At 40.5% G+C, this 17461-nt stretch overlaps 2 protein-coding genes across 5 annotated transcripts in view; both read left to right on the top strand.

Annotated features, from left to right (window-relative positions):
• Positions 1-4388, top strand: part of LOC112150540 (interferon-induced protein with tetratricopeptide repeats 1) — a 6321-nt gene extending 1933 nt beyond the window's left edge. Inside the window, exon 2 of one of the 2 annotated variants that reach the window (XM_024278938.2) lies at positions 2713-4388. In XM_024278938.2, the coding sequence (XP_024134706.1) occupies positions 2713-4024 (1312 nt within the window). In that variant the 3' untranslated portion in view covers positions 4025-4388. The remainder of the gene's footprint in view (positions 1-2712) is intronic. The other variant, XM_024278939.2, reaches the window with a different exon arrangement.
• A 5381-nt stretch (positions 4389-9769) lies between these two features.
• Positions 9770-15931, top strand: LOC112150547 (interferon-induced protein with tetratricopeptide repeats 1B). 3 transcript variants are annotated; one of them, XM_024278946.2, is made up of 2 exons: positions 9770-9906; positions 14266-15931. In XM_024278946.2, exons 1-2 carry the CDS (start codon positions 9902-9904, stop codon positions 15572-15574), a joined length of 1314 nt encoding a protein of 437 aa, XP_024134714.1. In that variant the 5' UTR covers positions 9770-9901; the 3' UTR covers positions 15575-15931. The 3 variants fall into 3 exon arrangements, with proteins under 3 accessions (XP_024134714.1, XP_024134713.1, XP_024134712.1); XM_024278945.2 differs by having other exon boundaries at positions 14263-15930; XM_024278944.2 differs by lacking the exon at positions 9770-9906 and adding an exon at positions 13829-13861 and having other exon boundaries at positions 14263-15931.
• The last annotated feature ends 1530 nt before the right edge of the window (positions 15932-17461 follow it).

Raw genomic sequence — 17461 nt, forward strand, 5'->3', positions numbered from 1 at the left:
TACGCTTGATTATATATAAAGATATTAAGCAACCTATAATTTAAATATTTAAATAGTCTTTTACATTTTTCCATTTCTCATTAAATATTTCTGTTTTCATTTGGAGGGAAGCAGTCATTTTTTCCATATCGTATACTTGTCTTACTTTGTTTTTCCAGTTCATTATTGTTGGTGGTTTAATATTTTTCCAATTAAGTGTTATCATTTTTCTAGCAATTAGGTAATGTGGTATTTTGATCCGTTTATGCATTTAAGAGTGATCCTCTACAAACCTGCACTGTCTGCAGCAGCCCCTTCCATACCCACGAAAACGAGTGGGTGGAAACGTGCTGACTTCAGCATGATGTGAACCGCTCCCTCCAGGAAGAGTCTGCTCTGACAGCACTGCCCCCAGACTAACACAACACTCAATTTATCCTCTTATCCAGTGATGATCAGCATAAAAAAACTTTCATTTTAAATACAGAATACCGTATAGCTTCCAGTTGTGTCCTGTCTTCAATAAATTCCAGCTCAAATAGGTGTGTGTTACCTCCGGTCCAGCACAGCGTGAAGGAGTGTAGCGATGGCCTGGCCAACTAAAGGCAGATATATGGCATGTGCATCCATCTTTGAAGAAGTTTGGATTATTTTTGTGGGAGAAATACATACATGGTGCCACAGACTCTATATGACGTCATTAAGTGGACTGAAGCCACACGCAGTGGCAGGCGGAGCATCAGGAATCGAGTTGTTTTACTTTAGTGGTCCAAATGTAATATATGATCATAAATATAGATATAGGTCACTTTGATAGGCTTAAGAAAATCTTGGTATGGCCCCTTTAAGAGCTCACTATCACTGCATTCATTTGGATTGGTAATTTCTAGCATTTGTTCTCGCTGATCTCAGCCAACAGAGACTCACTTTCACTTTTTACTTCATGTCACAGTTACTCTTTGAAATGACCACTCACAACTACAACACATCAATCTGTAAGAACATGCACTAGATAAAACGTTATAAATTTTTCAGTAAATGCGTGTTTTTGAGAAACAAAAAGCCTTAATTATTTTATTCTTTATCACTAGTTTTAATCTTTATGTAAGCATCTTGCATTTAATAAAAAAGTGGGTCTTCTTTTTTTATTAAATACAAAATGCTTCCATAATAAATCATTTCAAAAATCATTAAAAAATTATCTTGAAAAACAGACTGCATGCCACTGAGTTGACTACACCTGTAAGCGTCCAGCAGGTTACCCTGCTGGAGTTTCTGCTTTCCCCAAAACTGTCGTTGAGATTGACACACACAAACAAAATAAACAGTCCATGCTGATGAGTACTTAATGATTCCCCTATATTTTGATCTGTATTGTTTATAAATAAAGTAAGTCGATACCTTTAGGAAAGTTTTGTCTTCATAAAAAGGTTCAGAGACCATACATTTATTTTGTTAAAATAACATTATATTTCTGTAATGTTAAAAACCTAGTCTGAGGCAACACTTTCAACTATTATGTGTTTTGTTTTTGCAAAACAATAATCATTCACTAAACTTTATAAATGAAAGAAATAATAATTTTGTTTTAAAACAAACAAATTATTTTTACAGAGAATGTTTAGACAGTCTGATTGCTCATATAAAAATCTATGGTTGTATTCAGACTGGTTTCCCCTGAAGATCCAGAACAGTCTTTCAGTTTGAATACACCCAAGCAGACCCTGGTCTGGCACAAGGAGCTGCATTGTGGTCAATATTCACACTGAGTGTGAAATGGGAAATTTCTAAGTCACTCAATTTTGGAATTGTAGATTTGGACAGCTCTACAAAATGGTAAATGCACTATATAGTGAATAGTGAAGGACTTCAGACAAAGCGTCAGTGTCTCTAAATTAGCAAAATGGCTGCTGTCACCATAGCAACAGGTTTTAATGGGTGGAGGAAGATTTCAGGTGTGGTATGTGTAGTTGTGGAGCTTGAACATTTTATATAGGGGGCAGGAAGGAGGCAGAAGATTTTGGAAGGGTGGCCAACAACAGAGTAAAGACCATTACAAATGACAAGTTCAAAGATACGCATTTAAAACAGTTTAATTATTATTAATATTAAAACAGCCCTTCTTTTAGCTGAGGTCCTATCAGGGGCGGATCCAGTTTTTGGCTGCGTCCATTTATTCGTCTTTGTCTATTTACAGTCTGTGCTGCTCCCCTATCTCTGCCCACCAGCCAGCCTTCTGGGGTTGGCGTAGCCGATCCTATGGGCTGATTGAGTCATATGTCCATATTTGAGTCCATGATTGGTAGATGCTCAAATTGTACTGCTGCCAGACCGCTGGCTGGAGGTCCTTAGATCTCGTCTTCACCATTGACTAAACATTGAAACTGGCCACCCCTTTTTAGATTATTTATTTTTGTGGTAGGAGTTGCTTTGCCAAATCTTTCAGTTGCTCTAGCAACTCCAAGCTACTGTGTGGCGCCCCCCTGGATCCTATTTTTAATGCTTAAAGAAGCTTGTATAGATTTTTAAAAATGTTTTATTTTAAAGATACGGATATTGTCTAAAAAATATGTGGGTGTAAGACAAAGGAGAGTCAGAGGGAATGTAATGACAGGTGTAGGAGATTTCTGTAAAGGGAGCAGTTAAAAGACAAAAAGTACTCAGAGTACTTGTTTCTGTTTCTGTGAAGGTTTCTGAACAGTTCTCTTTGTCTCTTTGTCTGTTCTTTTCCAGCAGTTCTTCTCAGACTCCGTCCGAACTGGAGGCCCTGGAGTGTCACTTCACCTGGGTCAAGGAATTCACTAGATCCAAGCTGTTACACATGAAGGTCAAGCTTGAGGACATTGGGACAGATGAGGGAAATTTTTGGTTGGGTTCTATTTACAACATGTGGGGGTTGGTTCTCTACAAGCTGGACTCTAGTGAAGAAGCCCTTCAGTTCCTCAACAAGGCCACAGAAACCTTAAAGCGGCTGAGGGAGGAAGATGAGGGTCCCTGGTTGGTGGTGAACTACGGGAATCTGGCCTGGCTGCACCATCATCTTGGAGAAGAGGCAAAGTGTCAGGACTGCTTGTCAAAGGTTCGAGCTCTCAAAAGTAAATTCCCATCTCCATCCCAGGACGAGCTCCATCCAGAGATCTACGCAGAGAAAGCCTGGACTCTGATGAAGTTAGGTAAAAAGAACAAGGAGCTGGCTGCAGATTACTTTCAGAGAGCCTTCAACATGCAGCCAGACATGGTGCAGTGGCAGTCCAGCCGTGTCATTTCTCTGGCCAGTGCTGCTAAGCACCGGGACACAGACCTGAGTGATGACCTCTTGCAGGAAATAAGAACAGCCCGAGAGCAGGATCCAGAGAATCTGTATGTGGCTGCTGTGGAGCTCAAAGAAAGAAACAGAAAAGGAGAATCAGTGGGAGATGAGGCAGAGACGCTGGGCCAGAAGATCCTCCTGCAACCTGTCAGCAGCTACAGTGGCCTGAAGCCTCTCCTGAGACTGCACAGGCAGCAGGGCTCGCTGGATGAGGCCATCGTTCTGACAGAGGAGGCCTTGCAGCAACATCCCAACGAGCGCTACCTGAAGAGATGCGCCGCACTCTGCTACAAATGGAAACTGTTCAGCTTAGGAGGTGTTCGGGCAGACCAACGTACAATTGAGAGAGCCATTCAGCTGCATGAGGAGGTGATCGATCTCTACCCAGACACATCATTTGCTAAGGAGATTGACCTGGCAGATATTCAGGCTAAGTCAAGTCAGGGCCGTACCAAAGCAAATCAGATGTACCAAGAGCTGCTGGCAAGAAGAGACCTGGATTCTGGAGACAAACAGCTGCTCTACTACAGCTACGCCAGATACCTCAACTTCGAGTGTCATGACAGGAACAAGTCCATTCGGTACAACATGATGGCAGCAGAGATTCCTAACAGGAGTTTCTATGGGAAACTAAGCATCAAAGCACTCAAGAAAATATGCGAGAGAGGAAGAAGCGGGATGTGCAGGGAAATCAGGGAGTTCCTGGAGAACCTGCCAGATGATGATTCTGACTGAGCTTTTACCCAACTAACCCTGACTCCAGTTTGCAGACCGAGGCCAGGTTGAGGCATGCCTTGGTCTGACGCTGCAGTCAGGGGCTTCTCGTTTTACCAACATAGGCTTCATATCTAAACCTTTGAAGATGCTTTACCTTTTCATTTATGTGGGGAATTATTTGTATTTCCATTCTTTTAGCAGCTGCTGGTTGAGAAGTAGAAATGTAAAACAGGAAATTAAATTTGATTGTAAGTTATATTCTTGTGACTTGATCAAAGATCTGCATTACTTGTCCTTTCAATAACATTGTCAAATGACATGATTCTGTTGTATAACTCCATAACTCACAAATTATTCTTTAATAAACATTTAATCAACAAAACTCTGTTCTGATCATTTGAATTTCTTTAAAGTGGATTGTTGACAGGTCTGAATCATCTTTTGTACTGATTCACATAATATCACTACATCCCTATTTTAAGTGTTTCAAAGGTATTATGTCATCATTTATATCAGGGGTCTCAAACTCACAGCCCACGGACCATCTGCTGCCCCCGGATGATACTTTGCGGCCCCCGTCTTAATATGAAATATTAATGATAGTGCGGCCCGCAAGATTGATATGAATGACACTTATTGTGTGCAGAGCTGAACGAACCAATCACGGTGAGGTATATGGCTGTGGAGGGCGGGACATCAGCCGGGCTGTCTACGGCCTCACTCACTCATTCATTCCTCCAGTCAGCTGGGTGGAGGAGAAGCTCGGCAACTTCCCTGTTTGCCGCTTGTCAAAAAATGTGTTTCTGACGCCACATGTGGGAGGAGCTACCTGCTCTGTGTGTGGATGTCTCACTTAGAATGAATGGGAGACATATGATGTTGAGGAATAAGGTTTTTTGATGTGCTGGCGACCTGTCACTTCAGGTTTTTACATTTTGGCCGTGCCGTCCAATTCGCGCCTCATCACTCAAATCAAGCTGCTGGCAGACCTGCGTGCCGCGCTGGCTGCTCATATCCCGCTGCGGAGCTCAGAGCACGCCTGTATTGGTTAACACTGGAGCTGGGCACAAATCGCGTTTGATGTGGAAGCACCTTGACTCCGCTTGGCGCCCACAGTCCTCTGGAGCTCTCAGCTCAGACAGACATTTGAAACTCAATAAAAATAATTAGTTTTAATATTAGACACTATTTTTTTTCAACACCCTCCATTTGGAGCAAGCACGATAATTTATAAATGAAGGGGGAGGGCTGAGGGGAAGGGAGAAGGGGAGTATTCGGATCGGGCCTTTGAGTGGATCCTCACTATTTGAAGACAATGACTTCATGGATGTATTACCACTTCAATTTAAAAAGACTGATAAGATGTGCAGTATTAATGGATTTAAAAACTTGAATGGATCTTTTAAGTTTGAACAAAAGTTATCCTATGGGGAAATCCTTCTGTTTCACCAGCATCCACTGTCATTTACCTGTCGTCTGTCTTCAGTCCCAACTAAAGCTGCAGTGTCTCTGTCACCTGGTGATACAAGGACTGTGATGGATCTAAATAGGATGAAACACTAAAAAAACATGTCAAACATTTTCTTTATGTTGCAGTTAACTTTTTAGTATTTTGTGATCGTCTTTGTTTTGTGAAATCTAGTTTTCAATGTTAAAATAAGCTTGACCTTTAAGGCTGCTTGGAAACCAAATGTTACACACTACAAGATTGTTCTCCCAACTTGATTGGTTAACTGATCTTTATCAAGGAATCATAGTTATGATGGCAAGCTTCTTGTCATCCATTGTGATCCAAAATGCTTGGAATCAGTCGACTGATAAACAGAAACCGTTTACTGCAGGGCTGTTCATTCCTGGCCCTCAAGATCGACCATTCAGCTGTTTTCCAGCTCTCCCTGCACTGCTTGCTGCTGATCACCTGGACCAGGTTTGTTCTTTCAGTCGGAATGTGGATTCACCAGACAGCAGGACTTGGAGATCTGGAAAACAGTCAGTGTGGTAGATCTTGAAGACCAGGAAACATTTTTTTCTAACATTGTCCAGCACTAACAAAGGGCTGTGTCCGGAAGGGCATCTAACATAAAATCTTTGCCATACCAATCAGACCAATGGTATCCAATCTTTTCAAGACTCCCCAAACCAGATTCCAACATGTGTTTCTGAGGTTTTTAAAAAGCCCCACTCCAATCCTTTTTTGATCTACTGTAAAACTGTTCTCAGTGATCTTTTAGCTAAGATTATGCCGTCTTTAGCCAAAATCTAAAAGCCTATAAACAGAAAATTGTGATGACAAGTCAACTGAAATGATCCTGCAGCATCCAGAATCTGAAGATACTCAGACAGTCCAGGTCTGCTGCCTCCATCTCACCACCTGCTGTCAGCTGTTTCCCACAATGTTCAGCCCCTTTTTATTGTCTTTTTCTAATACGTTTTTGAACATTTATGCTGAATGGTCATTTCATTCCCCTGCTTTTCCTCCTCCCAGCACATTGGTGTCCCTGGTTCAATCAGATTATTTAAATGTTGAGGGGGAAATACAAAGACTTTGACATGTTTGTATGTAAACAGTCGATAAACTCCATTAACATTAAATGCTTTCCTTTTGCTCCACGTTCATCTCTTCGCATAGGTTTCAAGATCTGAACCCAGCTGTTCAAATCCGGGATGGAGCCTGCTGGCTCTGCAGTGCAGCTCCACGATGAGGCCACAACAGTTTTCTGAAGTTCTACGATCCGGATCCACTACGACCCTTCCGTCCTCTCTGCTTAAGGCTGTTATCGTGCCTGTTGTTGCCGTTCCCCTCCCGCCAGCAGTGCCTCCATCGTGCTTGTTGTTGTTGTCGTTGACTTGTTTGAGCTCCATGGCGGAGCTGCACACTGAGGCTCTCGTTCTTCACAAACGCTAATTCTCCCTAGAAGTCCCGCGCGGCGCTAATGTAACTAGCGCATATTAAAAGAGGAGCTATCCCTCCCCTACAGACAGAATAAATAAATAAAAGAATAAGTCGGTTCTCTAAACTCACATTTAATATCGACGTCTTCCCGGTGCTGCTGCTGCTCAGCGACCGCCTCTTTCAGCTCGGCCATTTCGAAGTATAACTACCACAGGAAACAGCCGCGACCTACGTCATTTACGTCCACTGCGTAAGTTCCAACGTAAGTACGTAAAATAATCTCTGTCCACAACCACACAGTCTACGACGGTTTCTTAAGCGATCCTTCAAAAATAAAAAAAAAAGGCTAATTTTATATCCCGTTGAGATCCTGGTGAATAATCGATTCTGATTGGCTTTTAATAAATGTACTTTTTGATTCATCCATTATGACGTGAGAACAAAAATAATTTTCTGAAAGTAATAAAAGCATAGATATTACAAAAAAATACTGCAAATGAAATATTCAGGAAATGTGTTTTTAGTGCATTTGATCCACTATAGTTAACTTCATTAACCCAGAGCAGGGTCTGCAACCTGCGGCTCCAGATCTACATGTGGCTCTTTTATCTCTCTGTGGCTCCTGGGCCAAACATACAATAATTCAGGGAGACTTGTGACCATGTCGACCGTCTGAGTCAGCAGCTCCCTACTAATGGCTGCCTAACCAAAACTACCTGAAGAAAACAAATAAACAAAGCCTGCAAACTAAGACTACCAAGGTCCAACCCCTAACTAAAATAACAAAACCCAACAGTGTAAGACTGCTGAAGACAAGTAGGGTAAAAAGAAAAAAAAAGAAAAGAAAAGAAAAATAAAATAGCATTTTTAAGTAATAATTACTTAATCAACATTTATTTAATTTAGATTAGTTACATTTATAAATTGATGGCTGAGGTGAACATAGATGATAGCTATTTAGGTACATTCCTGTTGACCTGAAGACGTCTTGTTTGCTCAACGCTACCTCCAGAATGCAAGATTTTATATGCAAAGCAAAACCTTGTTTTTTTTGTTGTTTTTTTTGTTTGTTTTTTATCTTTTATGAGTAAAGCCCGTATTATCTTGTGCTGCACAACAGTGGTTACTAGCTGCCAAGAAATGCACCGTTTGGCACGGAGCATATTTTATTTTGAAAATAAGTTATTTAAGCTTCTGTCAAAAAGAAAAAAAAAATCCAATTTTGAGAGATGTTAGGTTCTTTTTATAATTTTGCTTTTGTTTGTGCCAAAAAATAGATAAAATGCATATTATTACTTTTTTTAAAAGTCATGAATGCAAATCCAAATTTCTTAAGGCTAATGTAAGACTATTTGGCTCCTTCTAGGTCTTGATCAGTAGAAAACAAGTCCAAATGGCTCTTTTACTGTGAACGATTGCTGACCCCTGCCCTAGAGCACAATCACTCTAGGGCAGGGACTTACATTATTTTCCATAGGTTGCTTTTTTCAGATTGTCATGGGTCCCTTGATAAAGTCTCACCTATCCCAGAAATAAGTAGACAGAAGACCGCCTCCCCTATCATTGATATGTTTTTATTTAGGAATTTTTGTTTTTCTAAATTTCAGTAATGTGTTTAGGATTTTACAGTGTTTTTATTTTCCATTTTGCTATCGAAATCATATTTGAAAGTAAAATAAAACTACTCTAACTTATCATGCGTTGTCATATTTTGGTCTATTCTTTTGACAAATACTTTTATTGTGTATGTTATATTGGGTAAACAATTCCAGGTAAAAGGAATATAACTTTTTATAGCAAAAGTGTTCAAGGGTTAACAGTGACCAATCATCGGCACGCTACCATGGCATCATATCTGCTCTGATTTTAGCACATGAAAAAAATGTACCAAACGTTCAGTTACTATAGAGAAAAACTGGATCCACTTATTTAATCAATAGCAAAGTTTACTGCAACCCTGAGAGGATCGTCAAACTAAATTCAAGAATTTGGAGGATCTGTTGTGTCTGGTTCTGGGACTGTTGCGCGTCCGGTACTGGTACCATATTTTGGTCTATTCTTTTGACAAATACTTTTATTGTGAATGTTATATTGGGTAAACAATTCCAGATAAAAGGAATATAACTTTTTATAGCAAAAGTGTTCAAAGGTTAACAAGGCATCTGGTGCCAGGTTAGGGTTTCACTATTTGAGCTCCTGTAGAATTAAAATCAATGCAAAATCAAGTGTCTAACTTGGGCCGAGTTATTGTTTAGCGGTTTCAAAGTCCTTTTACAGATGAAAATAATTCTTCAATTTTATTTGGATATCAAGGTCCCTGACTCTGGAAATACACAGGAACCATGTTGCTTGAAGTCCAGACCAAAGTTTCCAAAGGTGGTGATGGCATGAGGTGTCATGTCATCTTCTGGTGTTGGTCTACTATTTCTCAGCTCCAAACTCAAAGCAGCCATCTATCAGGAAACTCTCGAGCTCTTCATGCTGTCTTCTGATGACTAGCTATACAGAGATACTGGTTTCATTTTCCAGAAGGACTTGGTACCGGCATGCAAGGCCAAACTACCAAAAACTGCTTTTGTTTTTATTACTTTTATGAGTTTTATGATTATTTGCAACTGTATGTAGATGTGTGCAATGTCATGACTATCCACATTTTGATATATCTGTATAAATATATATATTTCTGTCTTCTTTAGTTTCATGTTGGTTTTGATTGCATGAAAAATAAAACCCTTTTCCAAATCCAAGTCCAACAGTTTCCTTTCCTGAGTTTTAGCAGTTAAGTTTTGATTCCGGAAAACAGAGAGTGACGTCACCCTGCGATGTTCTCTCAGCTTCAACACTCACACCAGAGTCTGCAGGCAGCGGGACGAACTGTGGTCTCTTTCACTTCGCGCTGATGCGGACTCGCCTATAAAAAACGCGGAAACTGAGGAGCTGCGCCACAGAGGAGCGTTGAGGGGACAGAAGAATACATCATATCTGCAGAAGACAAGAAGATCATGAGGTAGGCCATGTGACGTCTTTATTTTTAATTTTATTAATCTCAATTTCTTTTTATTGAAATCCATAGAAAGAAAGAAAGATTTAACCCTTGTGCTATATTTTAAAGTTTTTTTTAATCTTTACTGGTGTCTGTGGCAGACTTAATATCCTGTCCATCTTTGTCATGGGATGAATCATACATCAATGTAAGGGCTGGGTCATCTGGACCCCATAAGAGAGCACAAATCTTTTCAGATTCCATTCAGGGGCTGCATAGAATTTCTGAACTTATACGATTTCATTACAGGGGCCCTACCATGAAAATTCTACTTTTGGGGGTTTTAAATGCATTTTACTGTTCATTCTACAAAGAACCCCAATGTGTTTTTTTTTTTTTACTTTTTACTTTTATTTTTCACCACATCTGATTTTTCCAGTTAATTATTGGTGGTTTAATATTTTTCCAATTAAGTGTTATCATTTTTCTAGCAATTACTAATTGGTAATGCTGTATTTTGATCCGTTTATGCATTTAAGAGTAATCCTCTACAAACCTGCACTGTCTGCAGCAGCCCCTCCCATACCCATGAAAATGAGTGGGTGGAAACCATTGACTGTAAAAATAATGGACTGAGCGAGCAATGAGGTCCCCCATTGGAAATGCATTACTTCCTCTCCTCGCGAAATTAGGCCACCGCTTTCACCGTCAATTCCTGAAACGGATACCGCCATTTGCAACCAATCTTCAGCGATTGGTCTGAGTCATAGCTGAGTCATCGAATCTACAGGAAGTACTGTCGCCAATCAGGAGTGAGTTTATTGCAACCGTCTGCCGCTTTCCACGCCTCAACCACGAGACCACAGATGTAAACAGCTTCCACATTAATAACGGCGGCTCGAGAGAATTGTACAAGTCATTGTTGAAGCCTTTGAGGGAGAACCATTCCAACATTTGATTCTGTCAGCGGTCCTTTTGGATTTACTTACATTTATTTCTTTTTGTCGAGCTTAAAGGAGCATTCAGGTGACGCGTGCGCCGCAGCTTGAGGAAAACAACAGTAGGACAATGATTGGTACATTGTTGAATTGTAAAGTAGGTGTTAAAAGGTCTTCACAGACCGCATTGATCAAGTCTGCTCCCATTGGCTACCCGTCATCTGTCACTCAAACCCCCCAGACGTTCGACGTCAGACCCACAAACGCTTATTGAGCCATCTGATTGGTCAATTTATAACTCTAATAACTTGTGATAATGGAAAAAAATCTTTAAAAAAAAAATTAGGATTAGAAAAAAGAAGTTAAGCAGAAAGCAGCAGAGGAAGAATGATTATTCTGACATATAAAATGACTGAGAAATAACTGTCTGTTTCTCAATGGAAGTCAATGGGACTTTGGCCTTTTTGCAACCCAGTGGTACTTCCTATATGGAACACGGAAGTAGGGGGGCTTGCTCTGTCCAGTTATTCTCATATACAGTCTATGGTGGAAACGTGCTGACTTCAGCAGGATGTGAACCGCTCCCTCCAGGAAGAGTCTGCTCTGACAGCACTGCCCCCAGACTAACGCAACACTCAATTTATCCTCTTATCCAGTGATGATCAGCATAAAAAAAACTTTCATTTTAAATACAGAATACCGTATAGCTTCCAGTTGTGTCCTGTCTTCAATAAATTCCAGCTCAAATAGGTGTTTGTTACCTCCGGTCCAGCACAGCGTGAAGGAGTGTAGCGATGGCCTGGCCAACTAAAGGCAGATATATGGCATGTGCATCCATCTTTGAAGAAGTTTGGATTATTTTTGTGGGAGAAATACATACATGTTGCCACAGACTCTATGACGTCATGAAGTGTACTGCAGCCACACGCAGTGGCAGGCGGAGCTTCAGGAATCGAGTTGTTTTACTTTAGTGGTCCAAATGTAATATATGATCATATATATATTAGGGCTGTCAGATTTGCCGCATTAAAAACGTGTTAACTTGACATATGCATGACAATTTTTTTGACGCATTAATCGCGGATTTTCTCATACGTGCCTTTCCACACTGCGCGCGGGCGTCCCTCATCGCCCTCTAACTCACCGGCTGCTCTCACTAGATCACAGGCGGGTCTCCAACCACCGAGCTAAAACCGGCCGGCGCTAGGACCTGGAGAGCTCCTGCACTCTAACCCGGCTCCGGTTCGCGTCCAGTACCACGTCTGGTACCGGTTCGTGTCCGGCGCCGCGTTCCGAGAGCTGCGGACCCCCGACGTTCCGAACAGCAAGCGCACCGGGGGACATTTTGAATGTTCTGGAGGTTTAAGCGTGATCCAGCCCCAGCATAGCTCTCTGTCTGCTTGCATATTCATGGCGTGAGCTCCGCTGGACACGTCGGTGCATCGAGCTGCAGCCAGAGAACGCGGCGGCAGTAACAGACTGTCAAACTATCCACAGAGTATCCCGCTTTTCTCAGTCTTTAATGTTTTAAAAAACAAAAGTTAATTGGAAATGATAAATCTCTATTTCATTTATTACTGTAGTTCAGCAGAGGAGGAAAAGATTTGGTCCTGACAAAAAATGAACATGAAAGTGTTATGGAAATTTTATTTTTGATAGTTTTTATTTTATTTTACTGAACGTTGATCGAAGTTTTGAATTTTAAATGCCCTTCACTTGCACTTGGGCTTTTGTTAGGCATTTTATGTTACAGCCTTTTATTGTTAAGAAAGTTTATCTCAATACAATGTTACAAAATAAAGTAGTTCTGATGAAAACTATTAATTTTGTCATTCTTGTTTTCATAATTAATGTAGAACTACTAAATTCCACGAACCACACATTTTTTTCCTTAAAAAAAAGGCCACATATTAATTTGCGATTAATCATGAGTTAACTCTGGACAATGCGATTAATCGCGATTAAAAATTGTAATCGCCTGACAGCTCTAATATATAGATATAGGTCACTTTGATAGGCTTAAGAAGATTGCCCCTTTTAGAGCTCACTATTCCTGCATTCCTTTGGATTGGTAATTTCTAGCATTTGTTCACGCTGATCTCAGCCAACAGAGACTCACTTTCACTTTTTACTTCATGTCACAGTTACTCTTTGAAATGACTCCTCACAACTACAACACATCAATCTGTAAAAACATGCACTAGATAAAACGTTATACATTTTTCAATAAATGCGTGTGTTTTCCACGCATGACAATTTTGAGAAAAAAATAACCTTAATTATTTTATTCTTTATCACTAGTTTTAATCTTTATGGAAGCATCTCGCATTTTATAAAAAAAAGGGGGTCTTCTTTTTTTATCAAATAGAAAATGTTCCCTTAATAAATAATTTCAAACAAAATAAACAGTCCATGCTGATGAATACTTAATGATTCCCCTATATTTTGATGTGTATTGTTTATAAATAAAGTAAGTCGATACCTTTAGGAAAGTTTTGTCTTCATAAAAAGGTTCAGAGACCATACATTTATTTTGTTAAAATAACATTATATTTCTGTAATGTTAAAAACCTATTCTGAGACAACACTTTCAACTATTATGTGTTTTGTTTTTGCAAAACAATAATCATTCACTAAACTTTATAAATGAAAGAAATAATCATTTTGTTTTAAAACAAACAAACTATTTTTACAGAGAATGTTTAGACAGACTGATTGCTCATATAAAAATCTATGGTTGTATTCAGACTGGTTTCCCCTGAAGATCCAGAACAGTCTTTCAGTTTGAATACACCCAAGCAGACCCTGGTCTGGCACAAGGAACTGCATTGTGGTCAATATTCACACTGAGTGTGAAATGGGAAATTTCTAAGGCACTCAATTTTGGAATTGTAGATTCGGACAGCTCTACAAAATGGTAAATGCACTATATAGTGAATAGTGAAGGACTTCAGACAAAGCGTCAGTGTCTCTAAATCATCAATATGGGTGCTGTCACCATAGCAACAGGTTGGAATGGGTGGAGGAAGATTTCAGGTGTGGTATGTGTAGTTGTGGAGCTTGAACATTTTATATAGGGGGCAGGAAGGGAGTAGAAGACTTTGGAAGGGTGTCAAACAATAGAGTAAAGACCATTGCAAATGACAAGTTCAAAGATACGCATTTAAAACAGTTTCATTATTATTAATATTAAGTGATCCTATTTTTAATGCTTAAAGAAGCTTGTATAGATTTTTAAAAATGTTTTATTTTAAAGATACGGATATTGTCTAAAAAATATGTGGGTGTAAGACAAAGGAGAGTCAGAGAGAATGCAATGACAGGTGTAGGAGATTTCTGTAAAGGGAGCAGTCAAAAGGCAAAACGTACTCAAAGTACTTGTTTCTGTTTCTGTGAAGGTTTCTGAACAGTTCTCTTTGTCTCTTTGTCTGTTCTTTTCCAGCAGTTCTTCTCAGACTCCGTCCGAACTGGAGGCCCTGGAGTGTCACTTCACCTGGGTCAAGGAATTCACTAGATCCGAGCTGTTACACATGAAGGTCAAGCTTGAGGACATTGGGACAGATGAGGGAAATTTTTGGTTGGGTTCTATTTACAACATGTGGGGGTTTGTTCTCTACAAGCTGGACTCTAGTGAAGAAGCCCTTCAGTTCCTCAACAAGGCCACAGAAACCTTAAAGCGGCTGAGGGAGGAAGATGAGGGTCCCTGGTTGGTGGTGAACTACGGGAATCTGGCCTGGCTGCACCATCATCTTGGAGAAGAGGCAAAGTGTCAGGACTACTTGTCAAAGGTTGGAGCTCTCAAAAGTAAATTCCCATCTCCATCCCAGGACGAGCTCCATCCAGAGATCTACGCCGAGAAAGCCTGGACTCTGATGAAGTTTGATAAAGAGAAGAAGCAGCTGGCTGCAGATTACTTTCAGAGAGCCTTCAACATGCAGCCAGACGTGGTGCAGTGGCAGTCCAGCCGTGTCATTGCTCTGGCCAGTGCTGCTAAGCACTGGTACACAGACCTGAGTGATGACCTCTTGCAGGAAATTAGAACAGCCCGAGAGCAGGATCCAGAGAATCTGTATGTGGCTGCTGTGGAGCTTAGATTAAGAAAAAGAAAAGGAGAAACAGTGGAAGATGAAGCGGAGACGCTGGGCCAGAAGATCCTCCTGCAGCCTGTCAACAGCTACAGTGGTCTGAAGCCTCTCCTGAGACTGCACAGGCAGCAGGGCTCGCTGGATGAGGCCATCGTTCTGACAGAGGAGGCCTTGCAGCGACATCCCAATGAGCGCTACCTGAAGAGATGTGCCGCACTCTGCTACAAATGGAAAGTCCTCGGGTTCTGGGGTGATCAAGCAGACCAACGTACAATTGAGAGAGCCATTCAGCTGCTTAAAGAGGTGATCAATCTCTACCCAGACACGTCCTTTCCCAAAAAGGTTGACCTGGCAGATGTTCAGGCTAAGTCATGTCAGGATCACGCCAAAGCAGATCAGATGTACCAAGACCTGCTGAAAATGGAAAACCTGGATTCCGGAGACAAACAGCTGCTCTACTACAGCTACGCCAGATACCTCTACTTTAAATGTCAAGACAGTAACAAGTCAATTCGATACCACATGATGGCAGCAGAGATTCAGCCAAGGGATTTCTATGGTAAACTAAGCGTCAAAGAACTCAAGAAAATATGCGAGAGAGGAAGGAACGGGATGTGCACAGAAATCAGGGAGTTCCTGGAGAACCTGCCAGATGATGATTCTGACTGAGGTTTTACCCAACTAACCCTGACCCAGCGTCCAGACTGAAGCCAGGTTGAGGCATGCCTTAGTGTGCACACTGGGGCTTCTCGTTTAAGCAGCATAGGCTTCATATCTAAACCTTTGAAAATGCTTTACCTTTTCATTCATGTGGGGAATTATATGTATTTCCATTCTTTTAGCAGCTGCTGGTTGAGAAGTAGAAATGTATCACATTAAAAATGTGTGAAACAGGAAATTAAAGCTGATTCTAAGTGAAATTCTTGTAACTTGATTGAAGTTTTGCATTACTTTTTCCTTTCTAGAACATTGTCAAATGACATGTTTCTGTTGTATTACTCCATAACTCACGAATTAATCTTTAATAAACATTTAATCAACAAAACTCTGTTCTGATCGTTTGAATTTCTTTAAAGGGACCATACCATGAAAAATCTACTTTGAGCTTTTAAATGCATTATACTGTTCATCCTCACTATAAAGAACCCCAAAGCTGTATTTTGATCCATTCTCGGATTACAAAATAACCCTCTAAAAACCTGCGCTCTCAACAGCAGCCATACCCATGAAAATGAGCGGATCCTCACGTTCTGATGTAACAAGGTGAGAACTGCCCCGCCTCCAGGCTAACACAAACAATTTCCCCACAAAGCTAGCAGCTTGAGCTAGCGGTGACCACCTGGCTTTATGAGATTTGTATCGTAAAGATTTAGTAAAAATAAACAATTATACTGTAAATAATATTGAAATGATCAGAAATCCTTTGTTACCAAGAGGTGTGTTAATTATTTCAACATGTCTATTTGTACTGTAAATAACTTAACTTGTCTTACACACAACTTCAGAGCCAACTGTGATACAGTGTCACTATACATTCCTCACCCCCTCAACACACCCCCCGCCTGCGCTCACACTCGGGGCCAACACATATGTAATGACTGTACACGTGCAGCTTGCAGAGAAAAAAGACAGTACTAAAGAGAGTTGATGAAAAGAGCACAGCTCTCGAGAAGCAGTCAGAAGGGAGACAGACGCAAAGCTCTGTCATCATACGTGACTGCTGTCGTGATAGATTGGTCAAAAATGCAGTAAAGTTGAGGTGAAAGTGTAAACTTTCAGAGGTTGCAACAAATCTTGGGCGTTACTTGATTTTGCTTTGAAGTTGCGATCATGAAATCCTGGAGGGACTGACTTGTGTGAAACTTTTGAAGGAGATGCAGGAATTTCCCAAGATGGGAGAGCAGTTGAAAAGCACACCAGCCCGTCCGCTACACACACACAGCCACGCGCGCACACTCACAGTGAACCTGCATTGAGAAATGGCATCCGCTCTGCATTTCTAAACTTAGACAGGCAATGACATATCATTTTTTTATTTTCTGCAACGGTGAAAATGTTGACAAGTTTGAAATATTTTTGTACTTATTCACAACATATCATTAAATCACAATTTTTTAGTATTCCAAAGGTAATATGTGATAATTTATTTGGATCTAAAAAAACTAAAGCATGGTATGGCCCCTTCAACTCCTTAACAGACAGTGCACAGATTTGAGTTCTTTTCTTTAAAGCTACACAAAAAAAATAATTGCTACTTCAATTTGGAAGTTTTAAGTCCAACTTGGATCATCTTTTGATCTGTTTTCAAGTTTTCCAGTGGTCTTTTATTTATGGTTGTGCTGTTTTTATCCTAAATGAAGATACCTGTATTGTTTTCCAGGATATACAGTAGTTTCTGCAGAGCGGAGGTGCTTCATTAGAAATTCTTCTCAGTTTTGGACGAGACTGTTGGTGCAGTGTAAGCTCGTCCCTACTTCCCATTATTCATCTGTTTACACTCTCTCTTGCTAATATGAGAGATTATGTGTGTAGGTATGTGTGCATACGTGTCTGTGT

The sequence above is a fragment of the Oryzias melastigma genome, linkage group LG4 (genome assembly GCF_002922805.2).
Source record: "Oryzias melastigma strain HK-1 linkage group LG4, ASM292280v2, whole genome shotgun sequence".
Lineage (NCBI taxonomy): Eukaryota > Metazoa > Chordata > Actinopteri > Beloniformes > Adrianichthyidae > Oryzias > Oryzias melastigma.

Coding starts and splice junctions, on each gene's coding strand:
- LOC112150547 (XM_024278944.2), top strand. CDS start 13,836: ATGGGTGGAGGAAGATTTCAGGTGTG. Junction 13,862..14,262: donor GGAGGAAGATTTCAGGTGTG/GTATGTGTAGTT, acceptor GTTCTTTTCCAG/CAGTTCTTCTCAGACTCCGT.